At 37.6% G+C, this 25,107-nt stretch overlaps 1 protein-coding gene across 1 annotated transcript in view; it reads right to left on the bottom strand.

Moving 5' to 3' along the window:
* Positions 1-25,107, bottom strand: part of LOC131945070 (dynein axonemal heavy chain 8) — a 186,071-nt gene that overhangs the window by 150,633 nt on the left and 10,331 nt on the right. Inside the window, exons 5-19 of the mRNA XM_059306046.1 lie at positions 21,848-21,996; positions 19,379-19,580; positions 15,351-15,523; positions 12,165-12,455; positions 11,286-11,393; positions 8,179-8,291; positions 7,700-7,835; positions 5,909-6,106; positions 4,358-4,434; positions 3,671-3,764; positions 3,173-3,292; positions 2,153-2,291; positions 829-1,016; positions 512-592; positions 66-182 (exon numbers count right to left, since the gene is read on the bottom strand). Of these exons, the coding sequence (XP_059162029.1) occupies positions 66-182; positions 512-592; positions 829-1,016; positions 2,153-2,291; positions 3,173-3,292; positions 3,671-3,764; positions 4,358-4,434; positions 5,909-6,106; positions 7,700-7,835; positions 8,179-8,291; positions 11,286-11,393; positions 12,165-12,455; positions 15,351-15,523; positions 19,379-19,580; positions 21,848-21,996 (2,186 nt within the window). The remainder of the gene's footprint in view (positions 1-65; positions 183-511; positions 593-828; positions 1,017-2,152; positions 2,292-3,172; positions 3,293-3,670; positions 3,765-4,357; positions 4,435-5,908; positions 6,107-7,699; positions 7,836-8,178; positions 8,292-11,285; positions 11,394-12,164; positions 12,456-15,350; positions 15,524-19,378; positions 19,581-21,847; positions 21,997-25,107) is intronic.

Here is a 25,107-nt window from a genome sequence, read left to right on the forward strand (position 1 = left end):
TTTAACTGATGCACGTGTTTTAATTGTGTGTAGTTTCAAAATTTAGACCAGAACGTTCATCTCACAGTTTTGATCAATAGATTGAATTCATCGAATGCTTTATCCAATTCTTTGAAGTAGCTGTTTGTTTCTAGAGATGTCCATGTGATACTGGTAAGGGCGGGAAATATAAGGCTGTCGATCTGTTTCAAAATATCAAATCATTTTAAGCAAACGAGAGAAACATAAGTATTTTTTTAATACAGATTGATTGATTTGTATGTGAGTCAATGTAGATGCAGTTTAAAAACTAATCGTAGTAGCATTTCCCTCCTCAATCGAGCCTCCCTCCCACTACATGTCACGTGTTGTTTGACTGTAGAGTGTAGAGTAAGCAACGACAAGTTCTTTCCAGACCGTTCGCTCCCTAATATGGGGATCGATGAACGTGAAGTTTTCACTGCTAATGGACAATGACAAGACGGTTATGCTTTGGCTCCATAGAAAATGAAGCAAACAAATATCATTTGACCTTAAATAACGATGGCTGCAGCAGTGCCACGAACATGTCTGGGATGCTTTCTTTCAAGGTTGCATATTCCTGCAGCATCATCTAGGGACGAGATCAAACTTTTAAGTGATACATTTTGAAAACACTGATTTCTTTTTAAATGAATATTAGTTTCAAGACTAAAAGAGGTGGTGATGTTTGTTCGGTGTGTTGTAATTTCGAACTAAAAATAGATTGTAAAGTTATTTGGTGTGTTGTAGATACTAACTAAAAGAGGTGGTGATGTTTGTTGGAAGTTGTATTTATTTTTATCTTTTGGTTGCAAAGACATGCCCTACCTGGACCTTGCGGTAAGTGGTTGTGATATTTTGACAGGAATGAATGAGCTCAATGATCTGTCTGGGAACTTGAAGCCCAAGTTTGACCATGTACTGAGCTTCCTTAATGACCTCTAGAACGTAAGGGTCAAAATTGATCAATAGACCATGTGTCTGAGAATCTCGGGTCAAGATGGGAACCTGCAGACCTGAAAATCAACATCACATACAGTTCATTTTCTTACCCAATATCAATAAACAATCAATAAACAACTGAGGCTATCATTCCGTGAAAAAAGTTTGTAGAGATAAAAATATCTGGTTAAAAAACAGACAGTTGTGAAAGAACATTTTATCCTCTAAACCCGGAACAGCGGGTGTCCAAATCTGGGGACCGACCAACCAAAACTGGTGCATAAATAAAACAAATTGAAGAAAGTAACCAATGTTCGCTTTTTTTGGGGACCCAAACTGGTTAATTAATTAAACGAATTGAAGAAAAGTACCCAATGTTCGTTTTTTGGGGACCCAAACTGGTAAATTAATTAAACGAATTGAAGAAAAGTACCCAATGTTCGTTTTTTGGGGACCCAAACTGGTTATTAATTAAACGAATTTAAGACAAGTTTCCCAATATTCTTTTTTAACTTTTTTTTCTTCTGCCTTGACACATATTTTGAAATATTTTAAATGTGATAGTGTAATGTACAGCCCAACTAAGCAATGAAGTCAGCAGACCTTCAGGGACCTTGAAATACCTTTCATGATCGGTTGACTAATGTCGTCAGACTACGAATTTAATGGGAGGTGGGGCTGAACCAGTGCTCACCTAGTTTGAATTGAAAAACGTTCTAATGTTTTATTGTATTTCTATAGTTGTATATCTTTGTTTTTGGCTCTCAATTTGAGCGGGAAAATACAAATTGTGGCCGGAACTAACGGCAGCCTACGAGGCAACTACATGATGAATGTAGCTTCTTTTTATCATTGATTAGGATCCCCAAAAGTCGATTTCAAAAATTATTTATAGTTAACACAAAAACTGAATATTTCAATGTGGAGGTTTTGGAGATAGTTTAGGAAGATGTAGCATAGATTTAATCGCCAATGAGCTCTATTCAACATGTAATAGTTTAACAGAATTAGTACTTTAATTTAAAGGGTTTTTTTTTCACACATTTGTGTCATGGATGGTTTTATTTTTAAAAACATGACTGTACAGGAAATAATCTTAATCCATTTCACAAACACAGAAAAACACTTTAGGGGAAGTATAACAAACACAATATTATAGAAGAAGTATCACACAGAAACAATTACACGCAAAAGGCATATATATATTTACAGTTGTAAGCTGCATCGACAGAACGGAACCAGGCTATGTGGAACAACACTTCACATTTGGCGAGGACATAAGCAAACTTGTTGTAGCGGTAAGTCGCCTTCTTTCCCTCGGGAGTTTTCATGACAGTCGGCCGCAGATTCTGTTCAAACAATGCATTGTCATTAGAACATGTTAGTCAGACACTCATCTACTATTAGAACATGTTGGTCAGACACTCATCTACCATTAGAACATGTTGGTCAGACACTCATCTACCATTAGAACATGTTAGTCAAACACTAATTTACCATTAGAACATGTCAAGCAGACATTTATTTACCATAAGAACATGTCAAGCAGACATTTATTTACCATTAGAACATGTCAAGCAGACATTTATCTACCATTAGAACATGTCAAGCAGACATTTATTTACCATTAGAACATGTCAAGCAGACATTTATTTACCATTAGAACATGTCAAGCAGACATTTATTTACCATTAGAACATGTCAAGCAGACATTTATTTACCATTAGAACATGTCAAGCAGACATTTATTTACCATTAGAACATGTTAACCAGACACGTATCTACCATTAGAACATGTCAAGCAGACATTTATTTACCATTAGAACTTTTTTGACGAGTGTACCATTAGAACATGTTGGTCAGAAATTAAAACAAACACACCTAAACATTTATTCAAACATATAGTGTGAGTTGTGTTGGGAGTGTATAGTATCGAATAATATATTTTAAAACGAATTTTCAGTGCTATCCAGTGCCGGCGCCAGGTTATTTAGCGCCCTAGGCAAAACATTAAAACGCCCTTCCCCCCCGCAAATTTCTTCGAGCTCCCATATTTTATATATATATATATATATATATATATATATATATATATATATATATATATATATATATATATATATATTATTAAGAACTTTTTAATAATGGCGATTTCCCATTTTTGGCCTAATTGGGTAGCGCCGGCCCTAGTGCTATTTGTTCTACACTAGGCTATCTATATCTGACAAACCTGTAGGCTGAAGATTGGCTGGCCAATGTGTGTAAACAATTGTCTCAGCCAATAGATTCGCCCAGATATGGGTGGGAAGTTCCATTGAATTGGTGGATCCTCTTTGTCTCTCTCGTAGATCTATGAACATTAAGTGTGCTATAAATAGGGTGCAATCTTGCTTACTTTACGCCATAATTAAATGGACTATGACTAGGATACAATATTGCTTTTTTTAAAATAATGACTAAATGGGCGATAGCTAGGGTAAAATCTAACTTCTTTCACACTCTAATTAAGTCACATCGCATAAGTAATACGTCAAGTCACACAAAAAAAAAATACAATTTTTTTAACATTCCAATCATGTTACAGTATATGTTGGTTATAACTAACAGTATATATAGTTATAGATGGTTAAATTTCTGGAACTTACTTTTAGTTTTATTTCTTGCCATTTAAGAATATATTGCTATGAAATATTATTAAATTAAACTCTAAACAAAGGTTAACACTTACACTTTGAAGATTGTCCAACTCTTCATTATAAATAGATATTATATCCATGAACCCCTTCTCAATGTCTAAGAAATCAAGATTTAGATTGCTGAATCTAAAAACAACGCAGAATAAATCAAGGTTTAGATGAACAAACATAATCAGTTTTTAAACATTTTATTCTAATACTAAATTTGAAATCCTTGATTTCTATTAGAGGTCGTCCATAAATGACGTCACACTCGTAGGGGGAGGGGGGTCCGTAATTTTGTGACGGTGTGTTGAGGGGGATGGGGGGGGGGGGGTTAGATGGTGTGACGTCACTTTTTTCATATTAAAAAAAGCAATGTTAGAAAACGAGTTTTAGCCGTTTTAATAAATTGTTATAGGAATTGATCAAAATACTCTATGTTGACAGAGTTCTGGCAAGAATTTGACAAAATATCGATATTTTAAGAAAAATTCAACAGCAATTTTGAGGGGGGTTGCAGGCTAAAGTGTGACGTCATTTTAGGGGGGTCTGACTTTTTGTGACGACGTGTGACGGAGGGGAGGGGGGGGAGGTAAAAATCGTTAAAAACGTGACGTCATTTATGGATGACCCCTTATGATTAATATGATTTTCTAGCATTGTAAATGTATATGAACTTAAGTATTTTGTTATTTGTTAGATGTCAAGTAAGGAAGAGTTATAACAAGGGAACTAACCTTTGCATCATGTCCAGCTTGTCTGAGCTTTGTTTTAGGTTTTGCATTGTGGTGTTCATAAACTTTTTCAGCTGTAGCTGTTACATTTGTACAAATTTTGTTAACGAACATCGTTGTATTGTATTTACATATAGGCCTATTTACATGTAGGCCTATTTACATGTAGGCCTATGTATGCAAAGTTTCTTCCAGGCATCTCTTCGGGGGGGGGGGGTCGAGCCGCCCCCCCCCCGAAATTTTTTTATCGCCCCCCCCCCCCCCCCCCCCCCGAACGAAATGAAATTTATATAATTTATATTATTATAGAAAATATATACTTTTAACAGTGTCCGCCCCCCCCCCCCCCGAAAATTTCAAGTGCCCCCCCCCCGGAGCAAAAAGTCTGGAAGAAACACTGTATGTATGTACATGTAGACCTACATACATGTAAGCCTATGTAGGTCTATGTGTATGTGTAGACCTATCTATCTATCTATCTATCTATCTATCTATCTATCTATCTATCTATCTATCTATCTATCTATCTATCTATCTATCTATCTATCTATCTATCTATCTATCTATCTATCTATCTATCTATCTATCTATCTATCTATCTATCTATCTATCTATCTATCTATCTATCTATCTATCTATCTATCTATCTATCTATCTATCTATCTATCTATCTATCTATCTATCTATCTATCTATCTATCTATCTATCTATCTATCTATCTATCTATCTACCTTATCTTATCTAATCTAAATCTAAATCTAAATCTAAATCTAATCTAATCTATCTACCTATCTACCTATCTACCTATCTACCTACCTACCTACCTACCTACCTACCTACCTACCTACCTACCTACCTACCTACCCACCTACCCACCTACCTACCTACCTACCTATCTACCTATCTATCTATCTATATATATATATATATATATATATATATATATATATATATATATATATATATATATATATATATATATATATATATATATATATATATAAAGCAATGTATGTTTGTGTGTGTGTGTCTGTCCTTTATGCATTACTACACCTCTCATCACATCGCCGTGAAACTTTGGGAAGTTGTTGAGAATATTCCTGGGGAGGTTTCTGCGGAAAAAAAAATTTCAAATTCGCAGGGGTGGCGCCCCGACAGGGCGCGATTTGATTTTTTTCTATATACGGTATATAAAAATAAAAGTCGATTTTGGTTTGGCATCGTTCATCCGATAGCCATGAGACTTTGAGGAGTTCATTATACCACTCTAGGGAAGGGTTCTGTAAAAAAAAAAAATTTTAATTTCGCAAGGGCGGCGCCATGGGAGGGTCCGATTTTTCTCTATATACGGTATATAAAAATAATAAAAGTGAATTGCAGTGACACCGTTCATCAAATAGGCGTGAAACCATTATTCGTAAAAAAAAAAAAACTTATTTCAGTCAACCCATTTAGAAGGGCACTCTCAGGCAACCACTAGCAGACAAGCACATTCAGCCAACCACATTTTAGGCATACACTTTAAAAGAGCCACAGCGAAGTAAACCATGATACCTTGAGGTCGTCAACTAGTTCCTGGAATTTCTCAAAGTCTTCTTCAAAAGCCAAATTTTTATAATTAAGTAGATCGTAGCCTTTCTTCTTGAGGTTGAAGTAGAGTGAGTGAAAGCGTGCGGCTAACACTTCAATGCCCTCTATGGTGCAGGCATCCAGTGAGGCAAACAGAGAACAGTAGTCCAGCAGGCAAATGATCTGGTGAAGACAAGAGCTGACAACACCTTCTAGAAGTAAATGAAGCTAGCGACTACCCCGGTTATTTGAGTAGCCGATACATCGGGGATACGGATAGGTAAGCCGTTACATTGATGATACGGATAGGTAAGCATTTACATTGATGATACGGATAGGTAAGCCGTTACAGTGTTGATACGGATAGGTAAGCCGATACATTGATGATACGGATAGGTAAGCCGTTACATTGATGATACGGATAGGTAAGCGGATACATTGATGATACGGACAGGTAAGCCGTTACAGTGTTGATACGGATTGGGTAGCCGATATATTGGGGATACAGATAGGTGAGCCGTTACATTGATGATACGGATAGGTATAAGCCGTTACATTGATGATACGGATAGGCTAGCCGTTACATTGATGATACGGATAGGTAAGCCGTTACATTGATGATACGGATAGGTAAGCCGATACATTGATGATACGGATAGGTAAGCTGTTACATTGTTGATACGGATTGGGTAGCCGATATATTGGGGATACAGATAGGTTCGCCGTTACATTGAGGAAACGGAAAGATAGGCGACACAAGGGTGTACGGATAGGTTAACTGATATAAGGGTGTACGGATAGGATAACTGATACAAGGGTGTACGGATAGGGTAACTGATACAAGGGTGTACGGATAGGGTAACTGATACAAGGGTGTACGGATAGGTTAACTGATACAAGGGTGTACGGATAGGTTAACTGATACAAGGGTGTACGGATAGGTTAACTGATACAAGGGTGTACGGATAGGGTAACTGATACAAGGGTGTACGGATAGGTTAACTGATACAAGGGTGTACGGATAGGTTAACTGATACTAGGGTGTACGGATAAGATAACTGATACAAGGGTGTGCGGATAGGATAACTGATACAAGGGTGTACGGATAGGTTAACTGATACAAGGGTGTACGGATAGGTTAACTGATACAAGGGTGTACGGATAAGAGAACTGATACAAGGGTGTACGGATAGGATAACTGATACAAGGGTGTACGGATAGGTTAACTGATACAAGGGTGTACGGATAGGTTAACTGATACAAGGGTGTAAGGATAGGGTAACTGATACAAGGGTGTACGGATAGGGTAACTGATACAAGGGTGTACGGATAGGATAACTGATACAAGGGTGTACGGATAGGGTAACTGATACAAGGGTGTACGGATAGGGTAACTGATACAAGGGTGTACGGATAGGGTAACTGATACAAGGGTGTACGGATAGGGTAACTGATACAAGGGTGTACGGATAGGGTAACTGATACAAGGGTGTACGGATAGGGTAACTGATACAATGGTGTACGGATAGGATAACTGATACAAAATGCATTTGTAACAGTGTTCAGACAATACGTCAATTTATTACATAAATTCACTAATTAATTTTTCTCTAGTTTTTTTTTTTTTTTTTTTTTTTTTGTGTAGAAAGTTGGCCTACATTGACTTATTTAAATTTCTCTATTTGTGTTGATATAGGAAGTAGGCCTACTATAAGTGTCTAACATATAGTGCCTTCCACTTTGGAAACTGCTTTAATATGCTAAGGTTGTTTTTACCTTATCGATTCGAGTTCTGAAGGTGTAGATTTTCCCAAAGATGTACATTTCAGAGAAATTGAAAGGGCGCTCGGTATGTGCATTTGCAATTTTTTTCTTTGTTATTTTATAAATATTGATGTAGGCTTCAAAAAGGCTGTCAAAAAAAAAAACCTTCTCAAACTTTTAATATAAGACAATAATTTCACAAAAACAATGCACTGATTATTCAATAAATTAAAAGTTAATTTTTTTTTAAATTTCAATAATTACCCAAATTTACTAAAAGTGCACTGAACCCCTGCTCTACCGGGAAACTGCTCTCATCTAGTTGACTACCGGGACATCTTGTGTTGGGGCACTAACCCCTGCTCCCATCTAGTTGACTACCGGGACATCTTGTGTTGGGGCACTAAGTGTTCAGCAGCAACATTCAACTATAGTTTGGTTTCAAGGCACATTATAAATTAATTAGCTTTAATTGTCAACAGGTTGGTTACCGTATACAGTGCTTAAGCCTGGCATATATCTCGTTCTTTGGCATATCCCACAATCTTGTAGCACCATTGTCAGAGACGTAATTCTTGCAACTTGTGACGATCTGGTTTGTTATCTAACGAGTACAAGAATGATCAGGTAACCAGTTGAATTTGTATTTATAGTCTAGGCGAAACCATTAGGTTGTCGTGGTGGCTGGATCCTAGTATTATATATATATATATATATATATATATATATATATATATATATATATATATATATATATATATATATATATATATATATATATATATATATATATATATATATATATATATATATATATATATATATACTAGCCGTCCCGGCCAGGCCCTGCTCTGGCTTCTGTGAAAAACCTTTCTGTGTGTTTAGTAATCATCATAAACCCGGCATTGCCCACCCAAACCACAACCAACCAAAACCAAAACAACAAAACGCAAACATAACGCTAACACAATTACAAATACAAACGAAAACAAAAAATTAACAACAAACTCAAACTCAACCACAAACACCAATACAAACACAAAGAAAAAACAAACAAAAAGCAAACGAAAACAAAAACCTAACAACAAACCCAACCACAACTACAAACACCAATACCAACCAATAACAACACCAAAAAAAACCAAAAAAGCAAACGAAAACAAACCAAATCCAAACGCAAAACCAACCAAAAACACAAATACAAACCCAAAGAAAAAACACAAACAAAAACGAAAAAAGAAATAACAAAAACGAACCAAATCAAACCGCAACCACTAACGCAAACCCAACCTAAACACAAAGAAAACACTAACGCGAACATAAACGCAAAGTGCTCACAGTCTAGCCCGGAACGGAATCGCCTGTTTTAGTTTAATAAACGACTATAGTACCCCAACTTATTCATAGTCTTTTGCACTCACTTAAACGAACGCGCCTGTTTCAATTTAATGAACAATTATAATACTCCAAGCTTATCCGTAAAATACCTACAACATTTGCACTTGATCAATCCCCGCTAATTATGTAATTATTTTTTTTCCCAACACCAAAACAAAGTAATAAAAAGTAAATTCTTTTCCACTAATGCAATGGTTTTATAAAGGGAAGTAATTGTGTTTTCCTAATTTATCAAAGGGAAGTAAGTGCTATAGGACTAAATAAAGACATAATTAGAATTTTTGTAAAAGATGATATTTTTTAAAAACTTGTGTTTAATGAACATGCCGAAAATTATTACTTTCAGTTTGATAAATGAAAATTATTTCCCAAAACTTTCAATATTAATTTTTTAACTCATAAATTTAGACCATAAGGACTTTAATCATCTAACACTTAAATCCATAGAACATCCACGACAAACATATGTTTTACATACAGAATTGAACTTTATATATTAGATATATATATATATAAATATATAAATATATATATATATATATATATATATATATATATATATATATATATATATATATATATATATAACTATAGGTAGTTACGTTTAATGATTAGGGATATAAAGGGGGCGGGATACCACGCACACCCGGGGGGTTCAGATCTACAGCTGCCGTTAGCTCTTACATCACCCTGGGTGTGGCCAAACCATGTAGTGGATCTGCCACTTGAATAGCGACCCATCGGTCCAGCGGAAACGTTGGCCAGATTAACAAAGGGACTGAAACCGCCCACGACATTCATTGAACCGGTCAGCTGAATGACGACTCACTGGTCAAGCTGATTGCGGGACGGCCCTAAACAGCCATCCCTGTGATCAATAGCGGAAACGTTGGCCTGGTAACAAAGGGGCGTAACCGCCCAGATCACTGATTGGATCTGACACTGATTATCGCCCACAAAGAAGCCTGATCTGACCAAAATTTGACCACGGGGGGAGAACGGGATCAGAGACGGGCGATACGTAATGACAGACTGGCTCTTTGACACCTAGGACATGACGGTAGCCAATAAATACGGACCCAACGAAACACGACGGACAGTACGACCAGATAGGTGTGTCTGTAAACACGATAACTTGAGTAGCGTTACAGCTAGGTTGATGAAATTTCATATATAAGTATTTTATTAAAATCGTAGATCCGTATCAACTTTTGAGCGATTTCCAATAACCGGAAGTGGTACTTTTTTTACTTTGAATTTTCAAAAGCATATAACTTTAGTACTATTTCAGATAGATAAATGAAATTTCACATGTAAGTAAAATATCTAATTCTCTGCCTTCTGTCAAATTTTGAGTAATTTCCGTTGACCGGAAGTACTAATTTACGCTATTTCCGATTTCTAAAAAAACTAATGTAAATTTATAAAGTACTAATAATATTCCGCACTATTATGCACATTTTATTTGGCGTTCACTGGTGTGCAATTCTTTTTTCTACGAGATTTTATTCTATTTTAAATAGTTTAAGTATTTAAAATGGATTAAAATTCATGTCTATATCCCGAGTTCCCATCCCCTGTTTTTTTTATATAAGAATATTTGAGAAAGTTTAGGGGAGATCACTCCCGGTTTATTTACTTTAAATGTGCCGGATTTTTAGCTATTTAGTTATTTCTTTGCTTTGTCATAATATCTCAACATATTATAATGTTGCGTTTTGGCCAATAACCATTTTCTAAATTATTTTTTCCAAAACGTATAACATTAAAATATAATTTACGTGTAACGGGTATCGACGGCTAGTAATAATATATAATAATGAACTGCTATTTAAATAACTAAAAAGAAAGTGACCCACAATAGTAGGTAATTTAGTTCTTTAAATAGTAGACAAGGATATCAGTAGGGAAAATGAAATGGTATAGGGACAGAGATAGGGAAACGGATATGTTTAAGGTGGGATGGGGATAGCAATAGCCACAAGGATACGGATAATTATATGGATAATATTAGGGACGGAGACTGGGATGTGTTTATGTTTATAATTATGGTTGCATTTTGGTTTGTGGTTCAGGTTGTGGTTAAAGTTAATGAAACGTATATTTTCTTTAGCGCAATATTCGCACATAGACATTTAATTGAACCCGTGCAGCGCCCTGTACATGCTACTATAAATAACAAATAAAACGTTCAACTTACCTTGACAAAAATGCTTGATACCTTATCTGTACTTGTATAGTATGGTGAGAAATTGTAAATAAGACGGATGGTTCCAATCAAACCAGAAAGCTTATCCAGCATGTTAACCTGACTCAAAATAAATACTTATTTCATTTGGTTTTCTTCAGAATTTTAATAACCATTCTAACCGGCTGACATAAGTATTCATATATGATCTAAAAAGTGAATATTTTGTGTGCAACTAACCGGCCGACGTATTCATATATGATCTAAAAAGTGAATATTTTGTGTGCAACTAACTGGTTGACATATTGATATATAATATAAAAAGTCAATTTGTGTGTACAACTAACAGGCTGACATATTTATATATGATCTAAAAAGTGAATATTTTGTGTGCAACTAACCGGCTGACATAAGTATTCATATATGATCTAAAAAGTGAATATTTTGCGTACAACTAACAGGCTGACATATTCATATATGATCTAAAAAGTGAATATTTTGTGTGCAACTAACCGGCCGACGTATTCATATATAATATAAAAAGTGAATATTTTGTGTGCAACTAACCGGCTGACATATTCATATATAATATAAAAAGTCAATTTGTGTGTACAATTAACAGGCTGACATATTTATATATGATCTAAAAAGTGAATATTTTGTGTGCAACTAACCGGCTGACATAAGTATTCATATATGATCTAAAAAGTGAATATTTTTTGTGCAACTAACCGGCCGACGTATTCATATATAATATAAAAAGTCAATTTGTGTGTACAATTAACCGGCTGACATATTCATATATAATCTAAAAAGTCAATTTGTGCGTACAACTAACCGGCTGACATATTCATATATAATCTAAAAAGTCAATTTGTGAGTACAACTAACCGGCTGACATCTGTATAAAGGCTCACAGTACTTTTCCAGCGTATACAGGTACTTGGTGTTGTCCCGGGCTTCGTTGGCTTGGTCTGTAACCTTCATGTCTAGTTCCTTCCAGCGGTTCATCACCGGCGACTTGCAGACCTGCAGCACGTGGAACACCATGCGTGCCCTGACGTCTCTGATCTGCTGCAGCAGATAACTGAAGTGGGCAGTGCGGCCGAGCCAAAACTCGAGCTCTTTCTTCGGGCCAATATCATCAGCTTCACGCCTTATACGGCCAGCGTTGTTGAGAAGCTGGGAGTGGAAAATAGCAACACAATTAAACATAACATTATCAGTGCGCAAGGGTATGAGTGGATGGATGTATTTTAGCGGCTCGTTTAAATCATACTTTTAACACGTTTTTCTTAACTCAGCTTCGCGTTTATTTGTTTGTTTGTTTGGTTGTTTGGTTGTTTGGATGTTTGTTGTTAAAATTGACATCGAAAATTAGCCCACTTCTGATTGCTCTAGAGATCTGAAATTTGGAATGCATGCTATTTTCGCTTAACAATTTCAGACGCAATCATAAAAACTAGCAATTAGAGACCTAAATTAGCTTAATTAAATTACGCCCCAAGGACCATAAAATCGAGGACATGATTTCTAAACATACCGACAAGACTGGAGGCCTATTGACACAGTTACTTCGGCCCCAATCGATGTGAGCGCGCTGGCCGTGATCGTATGGTTAGTACTTCGCGTTGTGGCCGCGACAACCCAGGTTCGAATCCTGGTCACGGCATGTAGGCTTATTTAAATTACGCCCTTTCTCTGTTTAAAGCGTATCGGTCGCTCAAGATTTTTAGTCCGTGTATTTATAAACACTTAGTCAAGTCATACTTAATCAAGTCATTAGATAAAGTAGAAAATAAAGTATATAAAAAACTTTTTAAAAACCACGTTTTTCATGTGTAGCAACGGACTAAAAAGGAGAAAATAAAATACTTAAAAAAAACTTTTTAAAAAACCACGTTTTTCTTATGGACTAAAAAGTAGAAAAAAACGTGGGTCGGGCAGATGGGTCGGGAAATTTGATGGTGAACGTACCCAATGTTTTTGTCAGTCATCACAAGAACCTGCACAGCTCGAGGACGCACAAAAGAAAAATTTATTTTCTACTTTTTAGTCCACAAGAAAAACGTGGTTTTTTAAAAAGTTTTTTTTTTAAGTATTTTATTATCAGAATATTTCAGTACTAGTTAAATGGCCTATTTCTACTTGTTGGCACCATAGCGTGACTAACTTACCATTTCTACTTGTTGGCACCATAGGGTGACTAACTTACCATTTCTACTTGTTGGCACCATAGGGTGACTAACTTACCATTTCTACTTGTTGGCACCATAGGGTGACTAACTTACCATTTCTACTTGTTGGCACCATAGGGTGACTAACTTACCATTTCTACTTGTTGGCACCATACGGTGACTAACTTACCATTTCTACTTGTTGGCACCATAGGGTGACTAACTTACCATTTCTACTTGTTGGCACCATACGGTGACTAACTTACCATTTCTACTTGTTGGCACCATAGGGTGACTAACTTACCATTTCTACTTGTTGGCACCATAGGGTGACTAACTTACCATTTCTACTTGTTGGCACCATAGGGTGACTAACTTACCATTTCTACTTTTTGGCACCATAGGGTGACTAACTTACCATTTTTACTTGTTGGCACCATACGGTGACTAACTTACCATTTCTACTTGTTGGCACCATACGGTGACTAACTTACCATTTCTACTTGTTGGCACCATATGGTGACTAACTTACCATTTCTACTTGTTGGCACCATAGGGTGACTAACTTACCATTTCTACTTTTTGGCACCATAGGGTGACTAACTTACCATTTCTACTTGTTGGCACCATACGGTGACTAACTTACCATTTCTACTTGTTGGCACCATACGGTGACTAACTTATCATTTCTACTTGTTGGCACCATAGGGTGACTAACTTACCATTTCTACTTGTTGGCACCATAGGGTGACTAACTTACCATTTCTACTTGTTGGCACCATAGGGTGACTAACTTACCATTTCTACTTGTTGGCACCATAGGGTGACTAACTTACCATTTCTACTTGTTGGCACCATACGGTGACTTACTTACCATTTCTACTTGTTGGCACCATAGGGTGACTAACTTACCATTTCTACTTGTTGGCACCATAGGGTGACTAACTTACCATTTCTACTTGTTGGCACCATAGGGTGACTAACTTACCATTTCTACTTTTTGGCACCATAGGGTGACTAACTTACCATTTTTACTTGTTGGCACCATACGGTGACTAACTTACCATTTCTACTTGTTGGCACCATACGGTGACTAACTTACCATTTCTACTTGTTGGCACCATATGGTGACTAACTTACCATTTCTACTTGTTGGCACCATAGGGTGACTAACTTACCATTTCTACTTTTTGGCACCATAGGGTGACTAACTTACCATTTCTACTTGTTGGCACCATACGGTGACTAACTTACAATTTCTACTTGTTGGCACCATACGGTGACTAACTTACCATTTCTACTTGTTGGCACCATACGGTGACTAACTTACCATTTCTACTTGTTGGCACCATACGGTGACTAACTTACCATTTCTACTTGTTGGCACCATAGGGTGACTAACTTACCATTTCTACTTGTTGGCACCATAGGGTGACTAACTTACGATTTCTACTTGTTGGCACCATAGGGTGACTAACTTACCATTTCTACTTGTTGGCACCATAGGGTGACTAACTTACCATTTCTACTTGTTGGCACCATAGGGTGACTAACTTACCATTTCTACTTGTTGGCACCATAGGGTGACTAACTTACGATTTCTACTTGTTGGCACCATAGGGTGACTAACTTACCATTTCTACTTGTTGGCACCATAGGGTGACTAACTTACCATTTCTACTTGTTGGCACCATAGGGTGACTAACTTACCATTTCTACTTGTTGGCATCATAGGGTGACTAGCTTACCATTTCTACTTGTTGGCACCATAGGGTGACTAACTTACCATTTCTACTTGTTGGCACCATACGGTGACTAACTTACCATTTCTACTTGTTGGCACCATACGGTGACTAACTTACCATTTCTACTTGTTGGCACCATAGGGTGACTAACTTACCATTTCTACTTGTTGGCACCATAGGGTGACTATCTCTTCTGCAAGAGCCACGGTTGCTTTGCTTTGTGCAGCTTCTAAGCAATCAGCTGCGTTGGATATGTCGTCAAGAATCGACATTTTGTCTTTGTCCAGAGTCCTCAACTCAACCATTTCCACGACATGCTTCTCTGCCCCTGAAACAATTCAAACTTGCATTTTAAAATTTCTTCCTAGACTTACTGTACAATGTCCTCACATCTCAACTGTATGGCGCCCTGTCAATGTGTATTACCCACATCTCAACTGTATGGCGCCCTGTCAATGTGTATTACCCACATCTCAACTGTATGGCGCCCTGTCCATGTGTATTATTCACATCTAAACTGTATGGCGCCCTGTCCATGTGTATTACCCACATCTCAACTGTATGGCGCCCTGTCCATGTGTATTATTCACATCTCAACTGTATGGCGCCCTGTCAATGTGTATTACCCTCATCTCAACTGTATGGCGCCCTGTCCATGTGTATTACCCACATCTCAACTGTATGGCGCCCTGTCAATGTGTATTACCCACATCTCAACTGTATGGCGCCCTGTCAATGTGTATTATTCACATCTCAACTGTATGGCGCCCTGTCAATGTGTATTACCCACATCTCAACTGTATGGCGCCCTGTCCATGTGTATTATTCACATCTCAACTGTATGGCGCCCTGTCAATGTGTATTACCCACATCTCAACTGTATGGCGCCCTGTCCATGTGTATTATTCACATCTCAACTGTATGGCGCCCTGTCAATGTGTATTATTCACATCTCAACTGTATGGCGCCCTGTCCATGTGTATTATTCACATCTCAACTGTATGGCGCCCTGTCAATGTGTATTACCCACATCTCAACTGTATGGCGCCCTGTCCATGTGTATTACCCACATCTCAACTGTATGGCGCCCTGTCCATGTGTATTATTCACATCTCAACTGTATGGCGCCCTGTCAATGTGTATTACCCACATCTCAACTGTATGGCGCCCTGTCAATGTGTATTATTCACATCTCAACTGTATGGCGCCCTGTCAATGTGTATTACCCACATCTCAACTGTATGGCGCCCTGTCAATGTGTATTACCCACATCTCAACTGTATGGCGCCCTGTCAATGTGTATTATTCACATCTCAACTGTATGGCGCCCTGTCAATGTGTATTATTCACATCTCAACTGTATGGCGCCCTGTCCATGTGTATTATTCACATCTCAACTGTATGGCGCCCTGTCCATGTGTATTATTCACATCTCAACTGTATGGCGCCCTGTCAATGTGTATTACCCACATCTCAACTGTATGGCGCCCTGTCAATGTGTATTACCCACATCTCAACTGTATGGCGCCCTGTCCATGTGTATTATTCACATCTCAACTGTATGGCGCCCTGTCAATGTGTATTACCCACATCTCAAATGTATGGCGCCCTGTCCATGTGTATTATTCACATCTCAACTGTATGGCGCCCTGTCAATGTGTATTACCCACATCTCAACTGTATGGCGCCCTGTCAGTGTGTATTACCCACATCTCAACTGTATGGCGCCCTGTCAATGTGTATTACCCACATCTCAACTGTATGGCGCCCTGTCAATGTGTATTATTCACATCTCAACTGTATGGCGCCCTGTCAATGTGTATTACCCACATCTCAACTGTATGGCGCCCTGTCAATGTGTATTATTCACATCTCAACTGTATGGCGCCCTGTCAATGTGTATTACCCACATCTCAACTGTATGGCGCCCTGTCAATGTGTATTATTCACATCTCAACTGTATGGCGCCCTGTCAATGTGTATTACCCACATCTCAACTGTATGGCGCCCTGTCAATGTGTATTACCCACATCTCAACTGTATGGCGCCCTGTCAATGTGTATTATTCACATCTCAACTGTATGGCGCCCTGTCAATGTGTATTACCCACATCTCAACTGTATGGCGCCCTGTCAATGTGTATTATTCACATCTCAACTGTATGGCGCCCTGTCAATGTGTATTACCCACATCTCAACTGTATGGCGCCCTGTCAATGTATATTATTCACATCTCAACTGTATGGCGCCCTGTCCATGTGTATTATTCACATCTCAACTGTATGGCGCCCTGTCAATGTGTATTACCCACATCTCAACTGTATGGCGCCCTGTCCATGTGTATTACCCACATCTCAACTGTATGGCGCCCTGTCCATGTGTATTATTCACATCTCAACTGTATGGCGCCCTGTCAATGTGTATTACCCACATCTCAACTGTATGGCGCCCTGTCAATGTGTATTATTCACATCTCAACTGTATGGCGCCCTGTCAATGTGTATTACCCACATCTCAACTGTATGGCGCCCTGTCAATGTGTATTACCCACATCTCAACTGTATGGCGCCCTGTCAATGTGTATTATTCACATCTCAACTGTATGGCGCCCTGTCAATGTGTATTATTCACATCTCAACTGTATGGCGCCCTGTCCATGTGTATTATTCACATCTCAACTGTATGGCGCCCTGTCCATGTGTATTATTCACATCTCAACTGTATGGCGCCCTGTCAATGTGTATTACCCACATCTCAACTGTATGGCGCCCTGTCAATGTGTATTACCCACATCTCAACTGTATGGCGCCCTGTCCATGTGTATTATTCACATCTCAACTGTATGGCGCCCTGTCAATGTGTATTACCCATATCTCAAATGTATGGCGCCCTGTCCATGTGTATTATTCACATCTCAACTGTATGGCGCCCTGTCAATGTGTATTACCCACATCTCAACTGTATGGCGCCCTGTCAGTGTGTATTACCCACATCTCAACTGTATGGCGCCCTGTCAATGTGTATTACCCACATCTCAACTGTATGGCGCCCTGTCAATGTGTATTATTCACATCTCAACTGTATGGCGCCCTGTCAATGTGTATTACCCACATCTCAACTGTATGGCGCCCTGTCAATGTGTATTATTCACATCTCAACTGTATGGCGCCCTGTCAATGTGTATTACCCACATCTCAACTGTATGGCGCCCTGTCAATGTGTATTATTCACATCTCAACTGTATGGCGCCCTGTCAATGTGTATTACCCACATCTCAACTGTATGGCGCCCTGTCAATGTGTATTACCCACATCTCAACTGTATGGCGCCCTGTCAATGTGTATTATTCACATCTCAACTGTATGGCGCCCTGTCAATGTGTATTACCCACATCTCAACTGTATGGCGCCCTGTCAATGTGTATTATTCACATCTCAACTGTATGGCGCCCTGTCAATGTGTATTACCCACATCTCAACTGTATGGCGCCCTGTCAATGTGTATTATTCACATCTCAACTGTATGGCGCCCTGTCCATGTGTATTACCCACATCTCAACTGTATGGCGCCCTGTCCATGTGTATTACCCACATCTCAACTGTATGGCGCCCTGTCCATGTGTATTATTCACATCTCAACTGTATGGCGCCCTGTCAATGTGTATTACCCACATCTCAACTGTATGGCGCCCTGTCAATGTGTATTATTTACATCTCAACTGTATGGCGCCCTGTCCATGTGTATTACCCACATCTCAACTGTATGGCGCCCTGTCCATGTGTATTATTCACATCTCAACTGTATGGCGCCCTGTCAATGTGTATTACCCACATCTCAACTGTATGGCGCCCTGTCAATGTGTATTACCCACCCACCACTGTTTAATTGAATAGAATGTGCAGGTACCAGGCAAATACATGTTTATAAGAATCACGTGATGCATTTCGTACTTGTAGAATTGTTTTCTGGAAAAGTTGTATTCCATACAATCTTGCTTAATGTTACTCTTATAAAAATGTAGTACTAGAAACGCCGTTATCTTTTTAAACCTTTACTACAAGCCTCACTCAAGGCCCATTCAAACCTTTCCAGTGCACTTTGGTTAATACACAAACAAGTAAATTTTATCATGTGGTTTTGGCTTTTCTGAGTTTTTAAATCAAAAGTGAATAGAATCTACTTACATTGTGTATGCTCAATAAAATTCTCAATGGATACGAAAAGCTCGCTGTAGCTGCACTTTGTTACATCTTTTGGAGTTTTGTTTAAATTGCCCCATTGTTTTAAGCTTTGAAGTGCGGGTCGGTAGACATTGGAAACGTGTTCAGATAGTTCGCCCAAAAGCGTACGTCCTTTTTGCACGTTGAAAGAACCCACTATGATTTCCTATACACGCAATATAAATGGAATCGTTAAGAACAAGAAATAAAAACTAAAAATTACATTACATTCACTTTATAGTGGCTACGCTCATTAAACTTTAATCTCTTTAGTCCTAACCTGACTAACGGGTTATTGATCTACTTGTAATCATTGCACCCGCAAATTAAATTATATAATTTTCTAATTAGTCTATGATCTCTCAAAATCACTTTTTTTTCCGTGTTATTTAATTGAATGAATTTAAGACTCTCAGCCCAATAAGCTGATTAATTTGTCTGCATCCTTGTCATCATCACGATTTTCTCGGCCTAAACTTAAAAAAAAATATTTTATCTATTTGGATTCTAGATCTAGAGATTCTAGATTCTAGATCATCTAGATCTAGAGATTCTAGATCTAGATCTAGATGATCTAGATCTACGGAAAAACTAGACTTACGCAGATTTAGACCCTACCTAGATCTAGAATATATTCAAATAATACATTTCTATACTAAAGTATTTCAGGCCTTAATTACTTTATTGAAATCTTTGTTTATCTATGCAATTTGCTAATCTCTATAATATATAAAGCTAAGTTGTCGGGTGCCCGATAGGGCACTTTCCGGCGCCGCAGGTGCTTCAAATTTGGCAGGATCTTGCCTTGGGGCGACAGAACACGGGGGCCGGTTGGCCGAAATGTCTACGATGAGGGGGTCAAAACTGACCTCGACTGACCGGCGCCTTATATGGGCGAATTAATTAAGCATTCAAATTCTCAATGTTTTCGAAAGCCTAAGCGAAGCTGGGCAGCATGCCTAGTATATATATATAATGTGTGTGTGTATTTATATATAAATATCGTGAATGAAATATTTAAGGGTGCCACCCCGCTTCACCAACGACAACATGAATAATATAATAAATAATAATATATGTAACTGTAATAAGCTGTATAACTTTATTGACCTTAACCAAATGGTAATGATTACTTCTGAAATCGGCCATCAAACTGCAGGGAGCCTCTATTCAAATTTCCGTTTCTTATTTGTGAATATCAGTTCATATTACAATTTGAACCATGAAGAAAAAATACTAAATTGTGTATATTCATTTCTATAAAATCTTCATATCGTTCATTGGAGAGAAAAAAATTGAGATCACTTAAGAGCTGACAATGGATAAAAATGTCTATCTTGTTGTGTTGTGAATTTGTTGGAAAAATACTTAAATTCCTTTTCTCCTAAATTGCATTCTTGCCACAAACACAAAAATAAGCTGTTGTTGCTTAATTTTTTTATAGTTGTTGTAGAATTGTTTCAATTAATGTGCAAATCTATACTGTCAAGCTTGAATGTCTTATTAAACGACTCTTAAAATATGAAATAGAACAAATATTTTTAAAAAAAAAAAAACTTTATAGCAACAAGCTTTTAAATGCACTTTTAAATCTGAGAATAAAACTACTTTGGTTTCTTTTATAAAAGATTTTGTCACTAAAATATGAGCGATCAAAGCAAGTTAGTATTATTCTCATATGTTCAGTGTATTCAAAAGCTTGTTGCTATGAATGTTTCATTTTTTAAATATTTGTTTTATTTTCTTTTTCTTCGTCCCTTTTCATTCTCATTCGTGCCCAAGACACATATGGCAGATGAAGTAGAGTTCATCTGATTAATTGACCTCGGCATATGAGGCGATTTTAACCCGGATTCAAACTCTCGGGTTAGCAGTCCAGCTCTCTACCACTAGGCCTCGCCGTCCCTATTTTCTACTTTTTAGTGATTGCTAATTTATGAAGTCGACACGACTAAAGATATTTGCTTTTAAACATTATCAGTAGATATCTGAAAAATGATTATCTGCTCCGTGAAAGCAGCCGTCAGTGACGATATTTTACAGACAGCAACTACTTGTTACCTCCCCTTAGTTTCAAATAGTGTAAAAACTTTATTATATCCCCGTAATAGCTTTCAACGGCTCTACGATTGTAAACATTCTCGTGAACCACAGCTCACCAGACTGTTAGGGTGATCACGTCTATTTAGTTAACGCCCCATCTGTTATAGTAATCTATCGAGTGATTTTATTTTGTTATCTCTCCTTAGTTTCAAAACCGTTTTAATTAACATTTAATGACTAATTAAACATCTTTTAAAAAGTATTCAATTGAAAACAAAATAGATAGGAATTTCTCCATTCAGTGCCCAATAGCTAAAAACAATATCCAAAAATTACAACACTGTTTGGACTTTGGATTATATGGGTTAGAAAATGGGCTAAAAGACTCACATCAGAAACATTCTTGTCTTCTAGCTGGACGGAATGTCGTTTCAGCAAGTAAACACATTTTCCTTCTATTGCGCTCGCTTCGCCATCAGAAATAAACATTCTCAACGCAGTGCTTCCTTTCGCGATAGTTGTGTAAAAACGACCGCAATCTGTATGCAAAAAATGTTTAAATTAACTAAAATTATCGTATATTACTATATACGATTAACATTTTGCTGTGAGGTATTTTTGTCTGAGATATTTTGTCTGAGGTCATTTGTCAATGATATCATTTGTCTTGATATAATTTGTCCTGAGATCATTTGTCCTGAGATCATTTGTCCTGTCACCATATATATAAATGTAAATAAATACATATATATATATATATATATATATATATATATATATATATATATATATATATATATATATATATATATATATATATATATATATGTATATATATATCTGAAAAGAAATTGTCGGGTTTACATGGATTGATAAATTTCAATATGGTAAAGGTAAAACAAAAGGTATTTGTTAAAATACAGCCTATATTTATATGGGGCAAGTGAAGTAGAGTTCACCTGCTTCTGTGACATCATCATTTGAGGGGATAGTGTGATCAGCACTACGGTCTGCCGCCTTGTCTTTTCCTAACGTAAGTTAGGTACCCGCCAGACCTGGGTGCACTCAGGGGCGGTCTACTGACTTAAACCTGGATTCGAACTCGAGATTTACGGGTTATTAGCCTAGCTCTCTATCGCTAGGCCACTTCGTCGGAGTCAAAGAGAGTGACGTCGTAATACGCTGCACGGAAGTAAGATGTTTATTCAATATTCACTCAGAGGCACCATGCACGGAGACCAATGTTTATCGCATTATGGTAATTATAGCTTAGATTGGTGACGCTTTATTTTTAAACCTGAATATGCTAAATTAAATCGGGTTTTAATGTATAAAGATATGAAATAATAATAATAATAACAATAATATCCAGGATAATTAGGGATTAAACTAATATAGGACCGCGCTTAAAGTTAAGATGGGATCAATAATGTGTACCTAGAACAAGGTAAAAGATACTTTTCAAAACTTTCGAGAGAATATACTGCCCGTTACATAATAAAATACTTATATGCTATATATATTATGTTACATGTCACAATCCTGAAAGACTACAGGCGCAAGGTTGATGGTGTTGTCTTTTTCTCTAAACCGAAACCAAAATCACCACCTCAACTTCAACTTTAATCGAAAATATAAAAAAAAAAGTCATCGAAAACGGATTTTTATAGAGAATCGGTATTTTGACCGGGCCTTGATTTACGCGTTGTTAATACATATTACAGTCGTAGTCATACCCCTAAACTTTGCACATAAGCTCAAACTTGACGAAAGTCGCATTAAGAGTTACTTTCGGGTTACTCTTCGGGAGGGAGGAGGAGGAGGATGGAGGGCAGAGCCCCCTGAAGAAAGTCTACCGCCGCCTATAACGACATATAACATTTATAGGAAATATACTTTAACCAGTGTCTGCCACCTTCCCCTAAAAATTTAGTCCAACCCCCCCCCCCCCCTAAAAATTCAAGTGCCCCTCCCCCCCCCCTCGGGCTAAAAAAAGGCTGAAAGAAACACTTGTCGCATTAGTAGATCATACAGGCTAAAGGTATACCCTACTTCTATAATCTTAACCCGTTTCCTACTTTTGGCCGCTAAACCTCAATCACTCAGTGTTTCTTTCAGGCTTTTTTCCAGGGTGGGGCACTTGACATTTTTGCATGGTAAATAAAATTCTCAGATCAGGGGGGGGGAGGGCTGTTACTGGTAAATAAAAAGTGGGGTGGGTGGACTTCGCTCCTACCTTTAGAGATGCCTGAAAGAAACTCTGCACGCAAACCTCTTTTATAATTAGAGAAATAAATGAGGTGGTAATGTTAGCGTCTTTACTTATTATCAAGTATCGATGACGTCATTATTAGTGTGTATTTTTTGGGCAATGCCTTTTAATTGTATGTTTACTCTAGAATCAATTGACGTCATGTTATTTTGTGTACTTTTCCGGCATTAGAATATTTCCTACTATATGTTCCATGTGACGTCACGTTTCTTTTTTCGTTTAGCTGTGAAAGTTTTTACTTTGCTTGTGTTTTCTTTATATCATTCCCAACAGATAGAGTGACAGCATAGTGAACCTATTCCCCTCCCCCACCCCGAAGCATATCTACCGTCCACTTGAACGAAATTGAATTGATATGGAAAATATACTTTTACCAGTGTCTGGCCCCCTCCCCAGAAAATTGAATCCGACCCACTCCAAAAATTTCAAGTAACCCTCGGGGAGGAAAAAGTCTGAAAGAAATGCTGATCGCATTTGTAGATCATACAGACGAAAGGTGGATCCTAATTATACAATATAGACCCGTTTCATACTTTTGGCAGCTAAACCTCACAAAACATAGACAGTGTTTCTTTCAGACTTTTTCTAGCCTTTTTTTTCTCCAAAGAATGTTACTTAGCCTTATTACATTGAGATACCAACACAGTGGCCATTCGAAAGCTAAAAGATGTATGCACAAAATCCTAATATACCGCCAAGTAAAGTTTACCTCACTCGCGGGAAATATTATCTCACTAGGACGTGAAATCACACACTTGACCGAGTGTTAAAATGTTACCTCGGTAGGACCTGAAATCACACACTTGACCGAGTGTTAAAATATTATCTCGGTAGGACCTGAAGGTGCGCGGACCTTTCACCACAGGTGCTTTGATCATAGGGGGTTTGACCATAGGGGGTTTGACCATAGGAGCTTTGACCATAGGGCGTTTGACCATAGGGGGTTTGACCACAGGTGTTTTCGCAGCAGAAGATCTTTGATCACAGGTGGTTTGTCAACGGGTGTTTGATCACAAGCGCTGTGTCCGGCTTTAAACACGGGTGTTTTTTCCATATAGGGTCTTTGATCACGGGTGGTTTGTCCAATGCTGGCATTTGATAATAAGCGCTTTGTCCATATATTGTAATGATTTATTTGAAATGTTGTGTAATTATATTTTAAATTGTGGCAGGATATAATAATAGGTTAATTCATCATATATAAATACAAGTCATCTAAACCATACAATTATTACTTCTTTGACTACATTGTTAGCATGTTTTTTTATCCTGTGTTATCCTTTGTATTTATGTATTTTCAAGTACATCTACATTATTTATTTGTGAAACTTGTTAAATGTCGCATTATTTATGTTCCATTTATATTTAAAATAAATTC

The sequence above is a fragment of the Physella acuta genome, unplaced genomic scaffold, assembly GCF_028476545.2.
Source record: "Physella acuta isolate Inbredline_101_S28 unplaced genomic scaffold, ASM2847654v3 ptg000049l, whole genome shotgun sequence".
Taxonomy (NCBI): Eukaryota; Metazoa; Mollusca; class Gastropoda; family Physidae; genus Physella; species Physella acuta.